Genomic DNA, 19,977 nt, shown 5'->3' on the forward strand with positions numbered 1-19,977 from the left:
CTTTCCTGCTCAAGCTGGCTTCCAACTGTGATGTCAGCCTCCTGAGTAGCTAGGATTACAGGCATGAGCCAGTACCTAGCTTCTGTTAATTTTTTTTTTTTTGGCCAGTCCTGGGCTTGAGTTCAGGGCCTGAGCACTGTCCTTGGACTTTCTCAAGGCCAGAGCTCTACCACTTGAGCCTCAGCACCACTTCCAGTTTTTTTCTATGTATGTAGTACCGAGGAATCGAACCCGGGTCTTCGTGCATGCTAGACAAGCATTCTACCACAACGCCAAACTCCCGGCCCAGCTGCTGTTGATTAATGATGGACCACATTCAACTTAGAATTCATAACTAGCAACATGGCTCAAGGGGTAGGGAGGGCATTTGCTTAGTAAGTACAAGGACATGAGTTGAATCTCCAGTCACATAGTAACAACAAAAGAATTCACACTAAAAATAAGCTTTTGGGGCCAGGAGTGTGGCCTAGTGTTAGAGTGCTTGCTTAGCATGCATAAAGCCCTGGGTTTGATTCCCCAGTACACATACACAGGAAAAAAAGGTGGAAGTTGGTGCTGTGGTTCAAGTGGTAGAGCACTAGCCTTGAGAAAGCAAGCCCAAGGACAGTGTCCAGGACCTCAGTTCAAGCCCCAGGATGGGTAATAATAATAATAACAATAATAATAACAAGAAGGAGGAGGAGGAGGGAAGGAGAAAGAAGAAGAAGAAGATGATTGTGCAGTTGGGCTCACGTCTTTATCCTAGCTACTCAGGAGGCTGAGAGTTGAAGATCATGGTTCAGAGTCAGCCTGGCAGGCCATGTGTGAGACTCTTATGTCCAATTAAGTGTCAGAAAGTTGGAAGTGGTGCTGTGGCTCAAAGTGGTAGAGTTGCCAGCTTTTAGCGAAAAAGCTCAGGGCTAGTGTCCAGGCCCCAAGTTCAAGCCCTAGAATCCCCTCTCCCCACAAAAGAAAATGAAGCTGAGGGAGCTCTAACCTTGAGCAAATACATGAATGCCAGGGACCGTGTCTATAACCTGAGTTCATGTCCCAGGACTGTCAACAAAACCAAACAATAACAAAAAATCTTGCAGCTTCCCAGGGAAGGTAAGAAAGCCATCTCCCACCCATGGCTGGTGCCACTCATTGTCCTACCTGTCCTGAGCTGAGCAGTGGGCACAAGCCAGACTCTCCAGCCTACACAGTTGCACCATTGTGTGCAGACAGCCTGAGCTTGAGACTGGCATACTCAGGTGTCTTGACAGGTCAGGTTTGCACTAGCAGGGCTTGTCTGAGCTGGTGAAATACTCTCTCTCTCAGCTTCCATGTCCTCTTTCTAAGGCAAGGACCAAAATGTCCACCCAAGAAATCATTATGATGAAGAAGCAGGCAAGAGAGGACCCTGCAGTAGGCTGCCTATCTGCAGGGCTACTCACCATGCCTGTTTCTTCACCTATAACCCAAGGGTAGTAAGCCTAGCACTGGTGGCTCACAACTGTAATCCTAGCTACTCAGGAGGCTGAGATCTAAGGATCACATTTCCAAGTCAGACAACTCTATTTCCAACTAATCAGCAGAAAGTCAGTCTGGAGGTGTGGCTCAAATGGCAGATCATCACCCTTGAGCAAGCAAGCCAACCAACAGTGCAAGGCCCTGAGTTCAGGCCCTGATAAATGGCACACATATATGAAAAAAAAAAAAAAAACCAACACATTATAACCAGGTGTAGGAACTGGAGTGCCTCCTCCCCCAAGGGGTGCTGAAAAACTCCTGTGAGTGCTAACACAGGTGTGAGCTGTGGCTTCTGCTATTGTGGGGGTGTGCGCATGTATGTGTACAGCTCAGGGATGGGCCTGAGGCAAGCCCTTGTGCAAGGGCTCTCCTGAGGCTCTGGGTTTTCGCTATCCCAGCTCTCTGCTGTCCTGCAGCCTCCAGCCCTCCCTGGTGCATTCTGCCTCTTGCTCGAAGCACTGTGTATATGGACGACTGCACACGCCCCCTTTCCTCCCCCCACCCTCCACCGGGCATTGCTCTGGCCACCAGGTGGCAGCAGAGCCCAAGAAAGCACCCAACATGCGCTCCCTGCAAACGTAGTAAGACTCAGGAAGTAAAATCCACTGTCTCTTGACCCCCTCCTCAGCCCCCAAAGCAGAAAACACAAGCAGAGGGGGCCCTGAATGCAGGGTGGCTGCTGGGGGTGCCCAACTCCCCCAGCATCCCTGGGGACCTGGCCCGGCCCAGCTGTCACATGAAAGGCCAGCCTTAAACAAGCCCTGCTGCTTGGACAGGGACAGCTAGCCCGGCCAGGGACAGGACTGGCTTGGGACGCAAGGCAACGTAGGGACCAGTGTCCTTGGAGCCCGGGGTACTCACTGCGCGTCTGGGGCAGGGCTCGCACTTCGTTCACGTCAGGCTCGCTGTCCCTGTCCGGCCGGTGGACCTCTACCAGGACGAAGTGCTGGTTGGTGCCCGCAGGGTCGTGGTGGTCGCAGGGGGAGGGAGGCGGGAGGCAGCCTCCCGTGGCCTCTACTGGGGGGCTCTTCAGGTGCGGAGGGGACTGGACTCTAGGGAAGGGGCCAATAGGGTGCTGGTTGACCAGGGCCAGGTGGGCGTCCAGCGGCCTCCTGGAGCTGGGATTGGCAGGGGAGACAGAGGCATAGACAGGAGAGGAGGGGGAGTCCCGTGTGGGAGAGGGCCCAGGGGCAGGAGCGGCACCCGGCGGGGGGCTTGAGGAGGAGGACGAAGCTTGGGGGTCCTCCCTCTCCGACTTCCACTGCTGGCCCAGAGAGAGACTGCGAGCCTGGCCTGGGGCCAGGGGTGGCAGCTTCATGCCCGGGGTGGACTTGACATCGTCCTGCCAAAAGACCCAACAGGAGTAGAAGTCAGAGCCCATGGTGGGAGAAGAGGGGCAGAGAAGAGCAGAGCCGAGCAGAGCCTAGCCTGGCCTGGCTGGAACTGAGTCCCTGCTCTGATGGCTCCCAGCCACACTGCTCTGAATAATGCAAAACCCCAGTGGAAAACTTCTTCGGGTCTCCTGGCAAGCCCGGCAGTGCTGGGATCTTGGCAGGCATTTCTGGAGACCACATGGGTAACTCTGGGAATTCAAGTTCTTGGCATGGCCCAGGGCTTGGTCACGGGCAACAAGACTTATTTAGAGGCAGGAGAAGAGAATGGAAAGCCAGGAGAAAGCATGTATCTGGCTCCTAGGGTTGAGGTGCAACAGCCTGGAGGGAAGAAACACAGGAACTGTGGTCCTGTGTGAACCACCGCCTCCCTGTCCCCCCGAACCCCGCACAGTCCAGCTACTAGCAGCCCAGGCAGGGATGCAAGGAGTCGTGTGCAGGTGTGGGCAAGGTGCCTGAGATGCAGCAGGTGTTCCCTGAGCAGCAGATATAGACCTGGGTTCCCGCTGCCTCAGCCAGCACCCAGCACCTGCGTAGCTCTGATGGCCCCACTCTAAATGTCTGCAGTGGTTCATTTGTAATCTAAGGTGAACTAGGAATGCAGTTATCAACCCCACACGACAGATCGAGATTCAAAGACACAGGGAAGCTCAGAAACTTGCCCCAAGTCATACAGGCAGTGGAAGCAGTTAGCTTTGAGCCCAGGCAGTGTGTCTAGAGGGCCAGCCATTGAAAAGCCAGGTAGGGCATTCAACATCCTGGCCTCACACTCCGGATGGCTGTTCCTTGTTGAGACAGTGGTCATATAACACAGGAGTGAAGACTCCATCAGCAATCAGGCTGCAGTCATCAGAGGAAGGCCAGTGGCCCCTGCTGGGGTGGCAGAGGGCCTGCTCAGGCCTAGCCAATAACCTGGGCTGAAGGTTCACAGCAAGAGGAGCCCATCCTCTTGCCTGCTCTGCACCCTCCCTCTATGGCCAACCCCACAAGGACCCCTGGGCAGAGTGAGGAGGTCAGAGCCCAGGGGCTGGCCAGGGCCTTACCACAGACACATCTGGGAGGGTATTGCCGCTGCCCTGGGCTGCTTCACCACTCTCTTCCAGGTCCAGTGTGTTCTAGAAACAGACAGCAAGTCAGCTGGGTGGGCAGGAGTCTAGGGGACAGCTCGTCTGTCCTCCAAAGTCAGTGGCTTTATGACAAACTCCTTGCCGTGGCTCATGGCCACTGATGGCCCTTCTCTGTTGAAACTTAGCCAGGAAAATAATCAGTACCACTTCCTACCAATCAAATTGACATCTGATTTTTCTGTCAGATGTGGGAACTCCAATTCAGGGAATTCAGGGCCTGGGTGCTATCCCTGCTCAAGGTTAGTCCTCTACCACTTTGAGCCACAGCTCCACTTGCAGTTTTCTGGTGGTTAATTGGAGATGAGTCTCATAGCCTTTACTGCCCAGGCTGGCTTTGAACTATGATCCTCTGATCCCACCCTCCTGAGTAGTTAGGACTATAGGTGCGATGCTGATATTTCTTTGGGACTTTTTGATCATTTCCAGGCCTACCCCAAACTACGGAAAGATCCTGGGGTACCTGGGGTTGGGGATCCCAGGCTCAACATCTATAAATCAACCTCTGGCTTCTTCTACCTCCAAGGAATACAGAACAGATGTGCAAATGGCCTGGGGTAAGACTCGCAGGAGAGCCTCCCTTTCTTGATTTTACTCATTGAATGCTGAGGGCAGGTTAAGGTCTAAATCAGCCTCATTTTGCAAACATGTCCATTTTTCCTTTCCTTCCTTCCTTCTCCAACATTCCCTTGGTGACACTGTGATCCCGAGGCCGCTTCTGAGCCATGTCTAGGCAGCTGAGCTCCCTTAAACGCTGCCAAAGCCCTTCCTCTCCAGCTCCCAGACCCAGGTGGGCAATAAGTCTCTGCACTGGGGCAAATCTGATGTGAGGATGAGCAGCAAGGGGCAGTGACAGGAAAGTATCTACCGCTGTTTGTGATGGTGACTCTGGAATATGGAGGAGGGAATGACCCCTCTCCCCAATGTGGAGAGGAGCCTGGTGGATGAAACCATGGGGAGGACAAGCCTGCTGGCCCCCTGGCACTGGGCACCGTCTTCTGCTCTCAGAGTTCATGCTTCTTTTATCTGTGTTGTCAAGGTCGAGCTGGGCCTTGTAGGTGCCAGTGAGCAAACAAGAGCTCAGCTGCTGGGCCTGACCCCAGGCCTGGCCTGACCAAGGTTCACTCCTGGCTCTTGGACACATGGGGTGGACTGTCCACCAACTCTCTTGGGTCCCCAACCAGCAGCCAAAGACAGGCGTTGACACCCCAGCCCATGGCTCTCACCTCAGCAGAGGAATCCTCAAACCCCACACTCCTGGTGCCTCACTGCCTTTCCCCCCCGCCCCCGCCTCCTCCTCCTCCAGCTCCACCTCAGGGCCTTGGCTCTCTTTGCCAGTCTGGTTCACCCCCAAACCTGCTCCACTTCAGAACTTGACAGAGGCCTGACTCAAGAGCCCGAGTAAGGGAGAGCATGGCAGGCTGGGCCCCCTGCCCAGTACCCTGGAATCCTGGGGCCACAGTGGGGGGAGATGGATGGAGAAGTAAGAGGGGGAACCAGAAGGGCTGAGCCCCTCCCTGCGCCCTGCCAGGCTCCATCTGTGAACCCAGCCACTCCCACCCGAGTATCTGAGCTGCGCTCCTTGTGCGTTGGAAATAGCTGGCACCAGCAGGCTGAGAACTGGGCAGTCAGCAGCACTGCTCCACACTGTCTTCCAGAGGCTCAAGGTCAGAGCGCACCCAGGACCGGCGGGGTCTCTGCTCTTTGGAGAACACACAGCATGGCCCTGGAGCTGCTTGGGTGCCCAGGCCACTTGGGCAAAATGAGGTGCCCCCATAGGCCCCCCAGCCAGCTCTTCGTTCTTTACCTCCCCACCCCCTTAACAGGAGGGAGATTACATAAAGGGTTATTTTCAGTCCTTTGTTCTTCTGGCTTCATTTCTCTGATGTCAGCCAACAGGCGTCCAGACTCCCGCCCCAAGATGCACCTGAGGTCTGGGGTACCAGGGCCCCTCCCCCATTCTGTACATGGGGAAACCAAGGCACCTGGCCACAAGCCTTCTGCAAGGTCACCAGTGGGGGCTAAGTTTCTTTAGGAGGGGGTTTCCAGCAAAGAGAGGGGACGTCAAGGGGAGGGATCAGAGAGAAAAGGGCATGGGGGAGAGGGCCTTGCTGTGACACATGACCACCACCATGCTACAGAAGCAGAATTCTCTGGGCAGCCTCTGCACTCACTAATACCTTAGTGAAAAGCACACGTCCTCCACGAGTGGAGTCCACAAAGCCTGGAGGAGCCAGCCACGGCAGCCCACAGGAGCCACCGCCCTTGGCTGTCACACTCCTGCCACTGTAGGACTCCCTACCAGAGACAGCTTTGTTACCAGGCATGCTAAGGGAAGTGTGTGAGGCCTTGTGTCGTGGCACACATCTGTGATCCCAGCGTTTGGGGCGTTGAGACAGGAGACTCACAAGTCCACAGTCTCAGCCTGTGCTATATAATAAGACCCTAACTTAAAAGGCAGGGCGGGGGGGGAGGGATTGCACAATACACTGCCATATTTTGAAAGCAGTAATTCACCATGCAATTATTCCCTGGGTCATCCTGTGAAGTTTATTTTCAAATGGCTAAAACTGCTATCCTGAGAAGGGTTCCGGGGGGCTTTCCCGGCCTCCACGGAGGCCCAGGGCACAGGGGCGGGGAAGAATCCCAGCTCACGCAGGTGCTGCGCTCAAGGATTGGACCCCATCTGGAGGCTGGAGGTGGGGGCTGCTGTGCAGAGGGGAGGGCAGCATGCCTGGCTGCCGGTGGCCCCCCCAGGCCCTCAGTGGCTTCCTGGCGTGTGGTGTACAGCCAGCCCACTGCAGAGGACAGGGGATACCTGGGCAGTGGTGCCCCATCCCACCTGCCTCTGCTCACACAGGGCCATGGGTTAGGATTAATAAGCTCAAGCCCCTGGTCCTTGGCCCCTTCTTCCTGGCGGCACCCCTCCCCCACCCCAGCTCAGATCCTGCTCCTCCTCACCCCCACCTCTCAGGCTCAAGCTTGGGCATCTCCCTGAGGATCCAGGGGTCCCCTGATCATCCTGAGCTCTCCTGTTACCCCCCACTGGTGGGGTGATCAGGGTGCCTGGCTAAGGCCAGCAGCAAACCTTGGCGGAGCCTGAGAAAAGGCAGAGACCACTGTCTTGCCCAAGTGAGAGGGAGGACAAAGGAGGGAGAGCCCTCAGCTAGCCAGGCTCGCTGGGGCTGATGGGAGGCTCTACGGCGGAGAAGGGGGCTCCTGCCATAGAGAAGAGGGCATACCTGGCCACAGATCCTCCTGCCAGGGAGCAGGATGGTGAAGCAGCAGTCCCCTCCAGACACACAAGGCCCTGAGGTGGGTAGCCTTTCAGACCAGACCAGGGCGTGTCCCCTCTGCCACCCAGACCTCAGCCAAGGCTGGCCTTTCCTCTTCCATCCTACCGTCCTCAGCCGCTCCCTCGAGCTCTGGCATGTGCCATACCTCTAACTCACTGGACTAGAGGGCACTGGGTCTTCCCGGCCTAGGTGGGTGCACAAGCCGAGGCTCTGACCCAGGGACACCTAAGTGCGAGTCTGGAATGTCAAACCTGGTAGGAAGGGTCATAAAGCCATATGATGAGGCCGTCTGCCTGGGACTTGTGTGCCCTAGTAGAATCTTCCAGAAATGCCAGGCAGGTCTCTTCATCACTCACGCTGCTATTCTGCTGCTGTCATGGGAGGGGTGATCCTGCCCAGAAGCCACACACCAGTGTTCAAGCTGGCTTTGAGGACAACTGTGATTTGTCCTGGGCCCCGGGGATTGGGAGGAAAAGTCCCATTTCCTCTGAGCCATGGCCTCTGCTCGGAGGGGACACAGCTAACCTGCCACTGCCCTGTGTGACCAGGGGATTCAGGCTAAATGAGAACTGCTTCTGGCATCCGGGTCACGGTCTGCCGGGAGCCTGAGGCCACCTTGTGCCTCTGACACCTGAGCTGAGAATTTTTCTAGGACACAAGGGAGGCTCCAGCAAGCCTCCAGCTGGCGGCTGGGGGTGTGGCTTCCGTTCTGCTTGCTTCTGCTCACATTTCTTGGGCTTCCATTAGCCACAGGCCCTGGGGACGAGGTCTCCTGTCTCCCCCAAGTGCACAAGTCAAAGCAATGTGACAGACATTTGAATTGTGACAGGATAAGCCTGTGAACGCATGAGCAAAGGGACTGGGGGTGGCAATGTTTTAGGCTGTGGCAGAGATCTGAGGCTGTTTGTTACTACTATAGAACAGTGCTGCCCGGTATCAGCACACAGTGGGGAAGCAAGAGGCTGTCTGTCTGTACATCTCTCTCTCACTCATGGATGTTGCAGCCGTGGTCCACATGCACTGGAGGTGGGGGGGGGGGGTTCCTTCTGTGGCCCTGGCTATTTCACAGCTCCAGTTCACATTGAGAGTTGGGGGAGCCCTGGTCTCTGGATTCCAGACAATACTCCATGGATACTCCCTGCCCCCTGGCCCCGCAAGAAGGGCCTCTAGGTACAGGAGAATTCTGGGAGACATCAGTCTGGAGCTGCCCAGGTAGGGGAAGAGCCAGACCTGCTGTCACATCTTTAGGCTGCCCAGCCTCCACACACCTCTGGGCCTCTCTAGCTTCTTGGGAATGAGCCTGGACCTCTTGGCATAACACCCTCCTCATCCCTCCAACCTTTGCTGCCCTTGTCCGTTCTTGTCATAGACAGGGGGCTCCTGTGAAAACTAAGCCAGATTTCAGCAGCCCCTGCTCTTCCTCACACAGGACACCCATTTCACTTAGAGTCAGAGTCCTCAGCACACAACCTTCTCCTTGCATTCACTCCGCTCTGGCCTCACTGGCCTCCTGGACTCACAGACACTCTAGGCTTACTCTACCTCAGACCCCTTGCACATACTACTCCAGCTGCTTGAATTGCTCGTCAGTCCCCCCCCCCTCTCCTTTAGGTCCTTCAAGTGTTGTTTGCTTTCCAATCCTAACCTTCCTGGACCCCCTTTCCTGCCTCTCTGCTTCTTGTTACTGAGTATATTGTGTGCTCCAGTCCTGCATCCTGTTTGTCTGTCATTTCACTTGCCTTGGTAACCCACTGTGGAAAGGGTTGTTCTCCACTGCATCCCCAGCACACAGCAAGCACTCAGTGAAGATTTGTTAACAAGAAGAAAAGAGGAGGAGGAGGAGGAAGAGGAGGAGGAGGAGGAAGGAAGAGATGGTGATACACAGACATGCTCAGTGGCATCTGGTGAGATCGTACCAGGAGGCACCGCAGCCAGGCTAAGGCCTGACAGTCTTGCTCAGAGGTGAGCAGGTCTGGGGCCTGAGTCTCCTCCACTTCTGGCTAGCTGTGTGACCCTGAGCTAGCTGCTTCTCCTCTCTGAACTTCCAGGTTCTCTGTTGGATGTAGTTGCTGGCACAGCTCAGATACTCCTGGCTCCCAGGGGGTCACAGGAGATGATAGGTTTGGAAAGGAATATGGCTACCATAGTAAACTCAACAAATACTGGCTATTAGGAACAGCAATGGCTCTAATAACTTATATGCAGCCAGCTCTGTGCTGAACCCCAGAGGCTCTGGCGACCCATGCCCCAGACAGCTGGTAATCAAAGAGGGTAGGTAGCTTCCCCAGAGAGGTGGCATCTGAGCTGCAGGCTGAAGTATATGGAAGAGACAGGCCATGGGGAGTACAAGAATGTTCCAGAACATTCTGGAATATGAAAAAAGGCTGGCGGGTCTCCTAAAGTATGGCACAGTCTCATTTTCACAGATTTTAAAGCTGAACTCAGAGAGGTGAAACTACTTCCTGAGGTCACACAGCCAGGAAAGGGCGGAGATTGGTTCTGGATGGAGGCCATTCTTCCTGCAGAGCACCAGGAGAGACAGGAAGAACAAAACTGGGTCCCCACCAGGGGCAGGTGCAAACACCAGGAGTGGCAGGGCGAACCCTGGCTCCCTACCTCTGCCCCTGGCTGAAGGACCCTCCCCCAGGACCCCACCCTGCTGAAACACGGTACCTCCATCAGGTCTATAAGCCATAGCAGCCGCTCCTGGGGACGAAGGATGGACAAAAGGCAAAAAGAAAAATATACAAAATAAACATTAGGGCACGACACAGCTCCTTCTCCAAGCCCACATGCATGCATGCAAAATGCCTTGGTGCACAGAAACAGAAGGGAAGAAGGAGATGACCTCGGTGTACTGCATCAGTGCCCTGCATCCTGCCTGCCTCCTGAAGAGGCCAGGGGGTCCTGCTCTGCAGACACAGCTCTTGACCTTGACAGAAGGCTGTGCACCGGTGCAGATGGAAAAAGAGGCTAAGAAGAGAGTGGCCTGTTTCCTGCCACACATGCAGTGCCAGGCAGGGTTTCCAGGCCCTGGAGATAGAGGCGTGGAGGCCAGGGCCTTGGTTAACTGAGCCTGAGGCAGAGCTGGTGGAACCTGGGGTGGGATAAGAGGGCAGCAGACCCCAGTCTGATGCTTTTCAGAGTGTCTGATGTCTGTATGGACTAGGCTCTGGCGTTCCAGGCAGTTTTCCCCAGCAAGTAGAGAGGCTGGAAAAACAATCAAGCCTCTGCTCACCCTCAGGAGTGGGCCAAAGGAGCTCCATCCTGGCCCCAGATGAGGCAGGGACTCTCTTCCAACCTACCTGACTGATAGGGAGAAAATGGTGGAGATGGAGTGACCTCTCCCCCCACCCCTGCTGGCTCCCACTTAGGCTCCACCCCCAGAGCACATCTGGCCTAGGTGTCTGCATCCTGATCCTGACTCCATCCTCCAGGCCCACCTGGTCTCTTAGAACCACAGATTTGCACCCTTTCCACTTGTCCCCTATGTTCTTGCTCAAAACCAACCTAAGATCTGGGGTCTACCATTCTCAGTGTCCCCCTTGGCAGTGAGCATTCCACTGGTAGGAAGAAGTCAGCTGTCTCAGACTGGCTGGAGGAAGTGCTTCCTTCCCCATTAGGGGAGACATTCTGGCAGGGACCAAGGTCACAGCAGGCCAGGGCTATGCTGAGTCTTGGCTGAGGGCTCCTGACCTGGCAGAGCACTTTCCAAGCATAAGGCTCCCTGACTCCTCCAGCCCTCTAACCTGCTCTGCTCTGCTCTGTCCTCTTGAACTGCTGTAGCCACAACTAGTGAGATCTTAGGCCAGACACCGAGGTCTGAGGAGGGCAGAATATCAATCCAGATTTTCTGTTTCCCAGACCAGAAGACATGTCCAGCTCCCTCAGATCTGGTCCTGATTCTAAATGGATCGCCACAGAATCTGTCTGGAGTGCCCCAGGCTTTGGAGCAGTAGCTCTCTGCTTCTGAGGCTTCCGATGGACATTTGAGGGTCATTACCAATAGTGTTGGACATAGGGGAAAATTCCCTACAGGCCAATACCAGCAGCTCAAAGCCCAGGACCAGCATCACAGCACATGCTCAGAGCCAAATGTGCAGCCTGGGAGTGGGGCCAGACTTCTCCCAGCCCTGGAAGTGACCCACTCTCACGGACGCTTCCACCACCACCATATCCAGAGCCACAGTGGGAGGGAGAACAACTTCCGGGTCACCCGGGGAGAGACAAGGACCTTTGTGAGGAAGATGACTCAGGATAGGAGAGAAGAGTTTAAGGGAACAGAAGATCCTGCTGAAAGGCAGAGCCCCAGAGCTAAAGAGGAAGGGTAGAGATGGAAAGAGGTCCTGCACCTGAACCCTGGGGCCATCTGTCTGCCAGCTTGGACCCACTGCATTCTCCTTTCTCCTTGGAAGCTGCCACTGTCCCCTCACAGCCTGAGGCTGCCCAGTGAGCACTCCCAGGTCAGAGTCCAGAGCGGGAACCATTACTTCTCCTCCCTTCCCACGGAAGAGTAGCGCTGTATGATCAGATGAGGCTGAGAAGGAAGGCGTGAAGGAGGGGGGAGATATACCAGGCCTTCCAACTACGTGGCTGGTTATTCCCCAGGATGGAGAACCAGGTGTGTGCTCCTGGAACTGATGTGCCTGTGAGAATCCTGGGAGCAAATGAGATGGACGAGATGCTGATCTAGGGGCCGGCAAGTCTGTGAGGAAGTCAGCACTTATCAACTGGGGTGCCAGCCCTGAGCCCGTTCAGGGTCAGAATGCCTGGCTGCTTCTCCCATTTGATCCCCCAGGTCTGGGACTTACATGATGTCTTTCTTTCTACTGTCTAATTATCCTTTCCCCCCTCCTCTTCCCCTAGGCTTTGCCCATTGCATGAACACACTAGTGGTTCCCAGAGACCATGCCTGGTGAATAGTAGTAGGAGTTCAACAAGTGTTCAGATTGTTACTGATGAGGAAACAGAGGCTCAGAGAGGCAAGAACAGAGTTGCATGAGATTCTGCGATTTGAACCCAGCTAGTCTGCTTGACCCTGGGGCCAGGGCCAGGCCGGGTGCTTACCCGGGCAGAGCTGACGGTGGTGGAGGTTCCGTGGCTCCCCGTGGACGAGCCAGTGTCACTGTAGGAGACCGTGGAGTACGTGTCCCCAGCCCCAGGGCCCTGGGGCTGCCGGGCCTTCATGGACTCGATCTCCCGCCTCAGAACCAGGTGGTCGAAGCGGCCGAGGTCTTGAGGGGAGATGCTCCCTCTGACCTCAGTGAACAGCGAGAACTGCAGGTGGAGACAAGGGGGGGGGTGTTCACCAGCAGGAAACCCCACTAACAGGGGACCTGGACTCCTCACATGCCCAATTGACCTTCATGCAAACCCAACTCTGCTCTCTGGCCGTCTAGGATTCCCCAGTACCCTCTGGAAAAAAAACATACCATGACCACGAGTCCCAAATCCGCCGTGCTGGGCACGGCATGAGGCCCTTTGTTAGACCTGAGTACCCTTCCCCACCTCCCCGCTGTCCCCACAGCATTTCCCCACATGTGTGTGCGCCTGTCACTGAGTCCCTTCCTCCTCCGAGAGCCAGCTGGCACTGACCCCAGGGGACCTGCAGAGACTGCTGAGGCTGGCTCCCAGTGGCAGACACGGGCCCATGGGGCTGGGCATTGCTTACTCTAAATCATCCAGGACCTTCCCCCTGTACACTCTGCTGACTGTCACAGCCTGGGGCCCTCATTGTTCCTGTGGCCCCAGGATGTGGGTGAAGAGGCGGAGGAGAGAGGGAGCAGGGTCACCTTGGCATGGGTGTCAAGCAGTTCGAACAGGGCCATGACCAGCGCCTCCACGGAGATGCTGCCACTGCGGTACTGGCCCAGGTAGTAGGCCAGGGTATTGCGCTCCTGCTCTGTGAGCAGGCGGCGAGCCTGCTCATCCAGCAGCGCACGCATCTGGTTTCCGAGGCTGCTTAGGGTCACCTGGGAGCCCGCCGGACCCTTATAAAATCCTGTCTGCAAGGCAGAGACACGGACGCCTGAGGACTCCGAGCTGCAGGGAGTATGCCCCCAACCCCAGCCTTGCCCCCAAAGGATGTACCAAATGTAGGCCTGCTACAGTTCCACGCAGGTCTTCTTCCCTGGGCCTACTCATTGGGCACTGCCATTAGCCCTGGAGCCAGGGCAGTACCCAGAAGCCAACCTGCATCCCAGGCAGTCAGGTCACTGGCTGAAATGTGCTATAGGGTCTGACCTCCTTAGTGCTCTGTCTGGCCCCAAGTTCCCTACCTAGTGGTAACAAAGAAGCTGCAGACACCCCATGGACGAAGGACACTTACCTTGTTTGCCCCTTCTGTCACCAGGTCCCCTGGAAACCTGTGGGCAGACAAGCACCTCAGCCACACTGCCGAGTGGTGGAAGTGGGTGCATCTGACTGTGCAGGAGAAAGGCCAGGCCGAGTGGGCCGGGAGCTTCTGCATGGTGGAATTCATGACACTGGCCATGCTGGGGTATGGCTGTATTTGGGGTATGAACCCCTGGCCTCGTATCAACAATGTGAGCACACTGCCAAGGCCATATGAAGCAGATCCTGAGTGGACTCCAGACTTCCCAGAGCAAGAGCTCCCCATTCAAATAGACATGCTTAAGGGACACGTGCAGGGGGAGAGGAGGAGCCTCTGATATTCCACTTGGTCACCTGACCCTGGTGACAGGGCACTGGAGATTCCCCAGGGGCAACTTAGAAGAGGAGGAGGCTCAACTCCTGCCTACATTTCACACACACACACACACACACACACACACACACACACACACACACACACGTAGGTTCAGCCTTGCCTTTTTTCCCCCCAGGCATAGGTTTTGAACTCATGGTCTGGGTGCTGTCCCTGAGCTCTTTTGTTCAAGGCTAGTACTCTACCACTTTGAACCACAGCATCACTTTAGTTTTCTGGTGGTTAATTGGAATAAGAGTCTCATAACTTCCCCTGGCTTTGAATCATGATCCTCAGATCTCAGCTTCCTGAGAAGCTAGGATTATGGGTTACCAGCTCAGACTTTTAAAGAAATCTGATGCCTTAAAAACAACAACAAAAAAACCCCAGCACTTACAACACTGTGCCTGAGGACAGGAGAGAAGAAGGTGGACTGAGATACACTTGTCACCAGACATAGGCTGAGACTTTAGGTGGGAATCCCGGGTGACAACTTCCAGGCAGCTCTCTGTGCCTGGTTTATACCTTCTGAGGCACTTTTATCTAAACTAAGTCCCTGGGTCCTCGCTAGCGGGGGCTGGGCTTGCAATCCCACGTTTTAGATGAAGCTTCTGAGACCCCAGGAAGGAGTTAAGTGAGTTCCTGAGTGTGAATGAGAATGAGAGTGCTGGGTCATGTACCTCCAGGTAGGGGAAACAGGCCAGGAGGGGCCAGGGCTGTGCCTAAGGTAACATCCTGCAAGAAGAAGAGGCCCCGGTGGGGATACCTGGTGGGTGGGTGCCAGGTGTGGTGGGGATGAGGGGACACCCTGTTCTCAGAAGCCGCCCGCCCCCACCCGAGCTCCACGACACAGAGGTCAGACCCTGCCGTGGCTGTGCTGGTAGCATTCTCCCCAATCCGGGAACTGGCAATCCACTTGGTCTCGTCCACGGTGGTCCGTGCGTGGGGCAGCCTCCCCACGTCCTTCACGGTCAGGATGAGGTGCCGGGAGGACTTGAGTAGCTTGACCGCCTCGTCATGCAGGATGCTGAGAAAGCTCTGCCCATTCACCTCCAAAATCTGGTCTCCAACCTGCCAGGGGTCACATGACTGTCACTCTGGGGCTGTGTGCAGGGCACTGACTCCCACAGGAGGCTCCCAGTTCTCCTCCAGCCAGCCTGAGAGAGGTTACACAGCAAGGCAGAAGCAAACCAGCTCCGGGTGGGCCCTGGGCCCAACCTTTTTATTTCATCTCCACAGTTTAACAGAAAGGAACGCATGTCTGAGAGAGCAGCTATGTCCATGTGAGGGCCTCTGGGAGCTAGCGGGGGGCCAGCCAAGGGGCCCTCTGATCATAAGCAGGGGCAGGAGAGGAAGAGGGGAGAGGGCAAATAAAACACAGGAGGCCTGTTACCCTACAGCTGGCCCATCTGAACCCCACATACCCATAGGTACCCAGAAGCCAGATGTCTATCATCTCTACCAGCGGCTCTTAGGGGAGGGGCTAACTGAGTGCCATGGTTTCCAGACTTTGGTCCGTGACTGAAGGACGTCTGGCTGGGATGTTCTTAAGAATAGGATGCTGCCCTGGGTTCTGCGAAGGAACCAGGAAGAGTGGGAAGTCAATCACAGTGATGTATTAGGGAAGTGGAGATGACACCTGCAGGGGTGAAGTGGGCAGTACTGGTAAGGACTAATAGCCAGGCTGCTGCAGGGGTGGGGTTCACTCGCTGCTAGCAGGTGAGTAGTGGTGCGTACAAACCTACTGAAGTGAGGGCCTTCCTTCACGGCCCTCCCTAAAAGGTATAGGGAGACACAGGCCTGCACAGGGGTCAGTCTTCTTTGACCTTCCGGTTTAATTTTGGTATGGCCAAATGGGTTCCTTAAAGACACAGGATCATCTGTTTAACCCACTGGCCCAGAGAGTGGTTCTCTGGGCTTTTGGAACAGTGTCTTGCAGGCCTAGGCATTGCCCATTCTACCTCCTGTCTACCTAAATGCCTACATTCCCCTGCCTCCCACACTTATTCAGCACCCTGTCTGCCAGGGCTGTGGGTAGTAGTTCCATCTGACAGGAGTGGTGGGGACGGGGGGTGGGGGGGGTGGGGGGTGAGGGGTGAGGTGCTAAGGGGCTGGGCATTCTGTCAGAACAGGAAAGCTGACAAGGCTCTGGCAGAGAGGGCTGCTGAGGTGATGGTCTTTCTGTGGCTAGGCAGCAGGACTATAAGCTGTCATAAGGCGAAGTGGTCATCGCGTTCTGGAAGGGCCAGGAGGGGAGAAATCTTAACAAGGGCCTGAGGCAGGGCCCTGCCAGATTTAAAAAAATAGTGGTTGGGAGCTGAAGGCATGGCTCAAGTAATAGAGCACCAGGTGCAAGCAAGTAAGTGTGAGTTCAAACCTACCTGGGGGGCGGGGGGGGGAAGGGAGAGAGAGACAGAGACAGAGAGACAGACAGAGACAGAGACAGAGAGAGATTTTTTTACAGACCCACTAGAAGCCTCAGTGCTCATTAGCAAAGGGGGTCACTTTCCAACCCATGTGTTTAAACATTTCTCTGGCCTGTGGGAATTAAACTTGATAAAAATACCAAAAAAAACCTTTTCTACTGGAGAAGACCCCATTGTGGACTGAATGTCTGTGATTCCACAGTTCCACCCCAACCCCCAATCTGACTGCATGGGGAGACAGGGGCTGTGAGGAGGTGACCAGGATTGATGATGCCATCAGGGCAGGGCCCTGCGCCACCGGGATCGGGATCCGTGCCCTCTAGAATGAGGAAGAGTTCCTTCCCCGGTTCAGTCCATTTCTTTGTCTTTTCTACGCTTCCAGAGGCTGCCTGCATTGCTGGGCTGGGGTCTCCTTCACCTCCGGAGCTCATATTGCCAGGCAAGTCTCTCTCTGGTTCTCTTTCTGATTGCCACCCCCACTTCCATGAACACTTGTGGTAACCCAGGCCCATCTAATCTAGGTCCATCTTTGTGCGTTAAGGTCCGATATTATTCATTCCCATAACTCCCTCTGCAATATAGCCAACCGATTTGCAGGCTCAGAGGATTAGGATGAAGATATTTGCAGAGCTTATTATTTTGCAAACCATCTATATGGTACAGAGCCACGCTGGGCACAGTGAGGAGAGAAGCTGAACAGCCTACCCCACCTGCCAGGGTGAGGAGGGGGTAACAGGGCTCCTGCCCCTACCCCCCGCCTGGGTGAGGAGGGGTAACAGGGCTCCTGCCCTTTGCATCTGGAACTTCCCTCAGTGCTGCCTGAGTCTTTGTAGTTCCATCTGGAGGAGCTCACCCCAGCCAACAATCACAGTTCTACAGAATGTCAATGTACAGAGAGAGCATGGAGCTGCATATCTGCAGTCTCAGAGCCCCAATTGAGCCTGGGACAGCAGCACCTTAAGGTTTCCAGGCCTTTCTCTCAGGAACTCTCCTCTTTAGGAAGCCATGCACACCTTCACTTCAACGCCTATGCCTGCGTCTCCCCATCAGTTTGTAACTTCCTGACAGGAAGGGTCTGTACCCTTTATTTCTTTAGAGACTTGGGGTTAGAGGCCAGCTTATACTCAACTTTGCCAAAACATCTGTATCCTTATTCTGCACCACATCTTTACAATACCTACAAGGAGTTGTCCAGATGGACATACTGCTGCTGCTGCCACCGCCGCTGCCGCCACCGCCACCACTGTGACCGACTTTTCCTCTCCCTCCTCCTCTTCCTCCTCCTCCTCCTTTTTGTCAGTTGTTCAGCTTGAACTCTGGGTCTGGGCCCTGTCCCTGTGCTTCCACTTGAGCCACAGCACCACTTGCAGTTTTCTGGTGGTTAATTGGAAATAAGAGTCTCAAGGACTTAGTGCCCAGGCTGGCTTTGAACTGCAGTCCTCAGATCTCAGCCTCCTGAGTAGTTAGAATTACAGGTGTAAGCCACCAGTGCCTGGGCATGCCTCTCTTTTGAAATCCTAATATTTATATATGTACTTTGGTATTTTGCTGGTCCCAGGGCTTGATTCAAGGCCTGGCCTGCTCACTCAGCCCTGGTGGTAGTCAAGCTATCATTCTCCAGATCTCAGCCTCCTGAGTAGGTAAGATTATAGACACGACCCACTGGCACTAGGCTGGAAATGTGAGTTTCTAATACTATCTTAACAGTTTCAATCTCTTGAAAGGGGTCTCCAACTATACAATAAGAACTGGGAAGAAATAGTGCCCCTGAGTAGTCAGTGCCAGGTAATCTTAATTTCAAGTGAATTCAAACACATGAGTCTTCATTCTGTTGTGGTAAACTCCAAATTATATATGAAAGCGATATGGTCAAGGGTGAAAAAGAAATCCTAGGAAGTCTGTAAAAGGAGGGGTGAGGGGACTAAGCAAAGGACTTGATATGCATGAATAGATATAGAATAATTTATCCATTAAAACTGTTTAGAGGAGGGGGAGAAGGAAGAGTAACAGAGGGGCTGAATGTGGTCAAGGTACATGGAAATCTCATGGTGACAGCTCTTTGTACAATTAATAAAGCTAACAAAGAGCTAGAGGGAAGGGGGAGGGGAGAGGAAGAAGAAAACTAGGTAGACATGGCACAGCCCTAGGAGAGATCGCAGGGTCTGTTCAAGAGAAAACAAAACGAAACAAATCCTGTACAGGATCCAAAAGAGTCTCTAAGCAAAGTGGGAGAAGTCATCCAGTCTGCCCAGGGCTGTGCTGCCTGCTGGAGGAGTGTGCCTGGAGGCAGTTAAGTGACTAGAAATGCCACTGAGATTTCTCTCATTTGTTACTCCTTTGAAAACCTTATTTCAATTAGAACCAGCTAAATGCCTGACTTCAGGGGGGAATGGTTAGGTAAATTGTAATTCAGCTGCAGATGGAATTATTATTATGCAACTATTACAAATTGTGCTGAGGAGGAATTTTTAATGGGGAAAATGCAAGTGAAAATGGGGATGCAAAGCAGTGCACACACCGTACAATAATTAATCATGCAAAAGTACACAGAGAAAACAGAAAGGTGCTAATGGATGGAAAACACCCACATGTCCATCAGCTGAGGAATAAACAAAATATGGCATAGCCATGTGGTAGAATATTACTGGGTCATCAACATGAATTTACTGATTTAGGGTAAAACATTACGCTTAGTCAGAGAAGCCAGACATTAAACAGCTGTTTAATGGGTCACAGGGATTTTCAGGGAAAGCTAAAAATGTTCTGAAGTTCGGCGTGGTGATTAGTATAGTCTGGCGAATATACTAAAAAAAGCACTGATTTATGGTATAAGATTTATGGTACAGAAACTGTCAACACAGAGGTTAAACAAGGCTGCTTAGAGAAGGCAGAATGTACGGGCTCCTTGTGTGTGTGTGTGTGTGTGTGTGGTGGAACTTAGTGCTTGCATAGCTGGGAAGAAATAAACTAAAAAGAAATAGGTTCAGGTAAATAGCTCTGACACAGTCTCTTGCACCCTGGTTCTCTTGACACCCTAAACTCTGCCAGGTCCAGTCTCCCTCTAGCTGCCTCTGCTCCTTGGCTCTGAAATTAACTCAATCAGTCCTCGTGACACATGCATGTCCAGGTGTGGCTGGCCAGCTGTGATGCTTCAGAGAAGCTGTTGAAGCCAGTGTTTCCTTTTACCTACTGTCCACTGCTCTGGTCCTCACTGTTCCCGTCCCCCTATGCAAAGCCTGCCTCTGCTGGCAGGCTCACTGTGTGGTGGCCCTGTGAGACTCCGTAGCCAGCCCCCTCGTCTCTGAAGTCACAGGGAGCTGAAGGCTCATCTGGAATTCCCATCCTGAGTTCCCAGCACAGCAGGGTGGCCAGGTACCCCAACTCTGGAGTCACATCCTGGTCTACTCCTTCCTGGATACGTGGGCTTAACCTCTCTGAGCTTCAAGGGCGAAGAATGCTGGTCACAGGCTTGCTGTGGGATGAAAGGAGCCATTAGCTTAAGTGTTTAGGGCAGCGCCTGGCACAGGACATGGCATGTATTCT

The 19,977-nt window shown here is 54.2% G+C and overlaps 1 protein-coding gene across 4 annotated transcripts in view; it reads right to left on the bottom strand.

Annotated features, from left to right (window-relative positions):
* Positions 1-19,977, bottom strand: part of Whrn (whirlin) — a 54,733-nt gene that overhangs the window by 2,558 nt on the left and 32,198 nt on the right. For 2 of the 4 annotated variants that reach the window (XM_090330491.1, XM_090330490.1), the window contains exons 4-10: positions 14,871-15,079; positions 13,631-13,667; positions 13,095-13,307; positions 12,370-12,579; positions 9,976-10,008; positions 3,926-3,997; positions 2,353-2,833 (exon numbers count right to left, since the gene is read on the bottom strand). In XM_090330491.1, the coding sequence (XP_090186617.1) occupies positions 2,353-2,833; positions 3,926-3,997; positions 9,976-10,008; positions 12,370-12,579; positions 13,095-13,307; positions 13,631-13,667; positions 14,871-15,079 (1,255 nt within the window). The remainder of the gene's footprint in view (positions 1-2,352; positions 2,834-3,925; positions 3,998-9,975; positions 10,009-12,369; positions 12,580-13,094; positions 13,308-13,630; positions 13,668-14,870; positions 15,080-19,977) is intronic. The other 2 variants (XM_090330493.1, XM_090330492.1) reach the window with 1 other exon arrangement.

This window comes from Megascapheus bottae, chromosome 3 (assembly GCF_031878675.1).
Source record: "Megascapheus bottae isolate mThoBot1 chromosome 3, mThoBot2.hap1, whole genome shotgun sequence".
In the NCBI taxonomy this organism is placed as follows: Eukaryota; Metazoa; Chordata; class Mammalia; order Rodentia; family Geomyidae; genus Megascapheus; species Megascapheus bottae.